We start from the raw sequence: 2442 nt of genomic DNA, 5'->3' as shown, positions 1-2442 counted from the left end.
GCAAATATACTATTGTAACTTGGTGTGTCGTAAGAGCGCCAGTGTGCAAAATGTGTAATGAACACCGTCAGTGTTCTGAGCTCTGCATTTTTCTTGCAGTATCAGAGTATGTCACTTGATGGGCTGAACTATTAGCTCTTGGAGCTCCCGTTGAAGGTGTATTAGGCAATACTAACAGACCCTAGAATTCAAGAATGGTGAAGCCTCGGGTGTGAACCACAATGTGTGGATTTTCTTCTTTACAACTAACATTTACACATGCCCACCATGTGCAACACAGCACACACAAGCCATATAGCCAACAACACCACGTTTATATTACCTTCAATATTTGTCAATGGGTTAATTAATAATCTAAGATAGATAGAAACACCCGATAAAGTACTTCGACCATTCCTCCTTGTCACCAAAATTCATACACATACAGTTTACCAAATCAGTCTGACATCCAACCTAAAAAGATCATAACACAACGTGCAAACGTATCACCACAAAATACCTGACTCCAATCTATAATTGACATCTTATACTGGAGGAACGCTGCATCATCACATGCCAGTGCCGTTTAAATGCGACTGTGTAACAAATCATATTATAATTATATATATATTTTAATTTTTATACACGAAAGGTGGTAATAAATGAAGAGTTGGACGGAGCAGAATTACTTCGAAAACTGCATGACAGGTGGACTGTTTAAATCAACTACTTTAACACTAATTTTGGATTATCGAATTCCTACCATCATCGAATTTCTGGTCTACCAACAAAGGATGGTAGTAGAAGACAACACAATAAAAACACTTTCTAAAAAGCCGAATTTATTTTGTAATAAAGAGTGGTTCTTATCGGCTGGAGTATCGTACGTCATGTCAAACTCAGTCTGTCGTACAACATGCTCATTTGTTAATTTATATTAACTGTAGAAAAAAAGTAAAGTATTAAACGAGTCCAGTTTGTGTATCTCAGTGCAGACAGGCGCTACGTATCGCCCTCCTCTTCGTCTTCCTGTCGCATCTTCTCGATGAGCTGCTGTCTCTCTGCTGCCTGTCGCATCCTCATCATCACCAGGCTCTCGTAGTCTCGCTCGGAGCGGGCAGCGCCCGGTGGAGGTGCTCTATCCTCGGGTCGTGTTTGGTTCGCGGGAGGCTGAGGCGGCGGTCCGTCCAGCCAAGACACCGTCAGGGGATTCTCCACTAGTCCCACCTCGTTCTTGGCCGCCAGCTCGGCTGCGCGCAGCTCCTCGAACTCCACCACGGCGCGCCCGCGCTTTTTAGTCGACATAACCAAAGTGAGCACCGGGCCGTATTTTTGCAGGAGAGCCATCAGCGTCTCGTGGGTGTAACCGCCACCGTCTGTGTCTCCCTTACGGCATTTCCACTTCAGCTTGAGCCTGGCCGAAGGTCCCCCCGATTCCTTGGCACTCACCGGCTCCTGCCCCGGGATTCCACTGACATGCCTCCCTCCAACCCCTTCCCGCAGTATCTGCTCCCGCACTAGCCGCTGCTGCTCCTCTAGCTGCCGGGAGCCCTCTTCCCGCAGCCGCCGCACCTCCTGCTCCAGGTCGCGGGTGATGCGCCGCTCCTCTTCCTCGCTCAGCTTGGTCTGAACCTCTCGCTCCCGTGCCTCAAGGTCGAGCTTCACTTTCTTGCGGCGGTCGTCCAGTCGCTGGGTGCGCCGGGCTGCGGCCTCCCGCGCCTTCCGCACTCGGTCGTAGGCTGCCCGTGCAGCGGCATCGGTGAGCACGGCCAGCGCCTGCGAGAGCTGGTGGAAGCGCTCCGCTGCGCGCGGGTTGTCGGGGTGCTTGTCCGGATGACATGTTAAAGCCTTCTGTCGGTAGGCTTTCTTGATGTCCTTGTGGCCAGCCTCGGGGCTCAGCCCCAGGAGTGCGTACAAGTCTGTGTCCGGCACCGGCAGGCTGGCCGCCATGGCAAGTCTCCGGAATCCGTTGCAGGTTTCTCTGTTCAAAGGGAATAGCCCCTTCTACATTGAATGGGTCTCGACTGGCGACGTCAGATTACGTCATTTGACAGAGACGCGTTAGTTTGGACGCTCGAGGTTTTCGCGCCTGCGTAGTTCGGGTCCTTGCCTGCTGTTATCGAACTTACCCTCCATTGGTTCGATTCGATTGGAATGGGCGTATTTTAGTAAACAAAGTGTAGGGAAGGGCAGTGTCAGCACGGGTCGCGGAGTTTCATTGAAAAAGAAGCATAGGCTATGCCAATTTGTCTTACTTCCCAATAATATATGCCAAGCCCGTGGTTTTGTCAGTACACAACTTCCCTACAGCAAACGGTAGAAATTAGGTTTATACGTTTATAGACATGCAACAGGCCTACCCAGTACTTTTAAGTTGGATGAAAGTGCGGGTGGCTGTTAAGGGCCGTGTCTACAAAAGCATAACTAGGTGTCCCTTTCCAAAGGTGTGGCCTAGGTCATTAG

General features: G+C 50.0%; 1 protein-coding gene across 1 annotated transcript; it reads right to left on the bottom strand.

Moving 5' to 3' along the window:
• Positions 1-804: 804 nt before the first annotated feature.
• Positions 805-2028, bottom strand: DNAJC17 (DnaJ heat shock protein family (Hsp40) member C17). Its single transcript, XM_086925430.1, has one exon. The coding sequence runs from the start codon at positions 1927-1929 to the stop codon at positions 982-984; it is 948 nt and encodes a 315-aa protein (XP_086781556.1). The 5' UTR covers positions 1930-2028; the 3' UTR covers positions 805-981.
• Between the last annotated feature and the right edge of the window lie 414 nt (positions 2029-2442).

This window comes from Lissotriton vulgaris, chromosome 6, assembly GCF_964263255.1.
Source record: "Lissotriton vulgaris chromosome 6, aLisVul1.2, whole genome shotgun sequence".
Lineage (NCBI taxonomy): Eukaryota > Metazoa > Chordata > Amphibia > Caudata > Salamandridae > Lissotriton > Lissotriton vulgaris.
Note: the sequence above shows the minus strand (reverse complement) of the source record. Positions and strands in the feature narration are given on the sequence as shown.

Coding starts and splice junctions, on each gene's coding strand:
- DNAJC17 (XM_086925430.1), bottom strand. CDS start 1,929: ATGGCGGCCAGCCTGCCGGTGCCGGACACAGACTTGTACGCACTCCTG.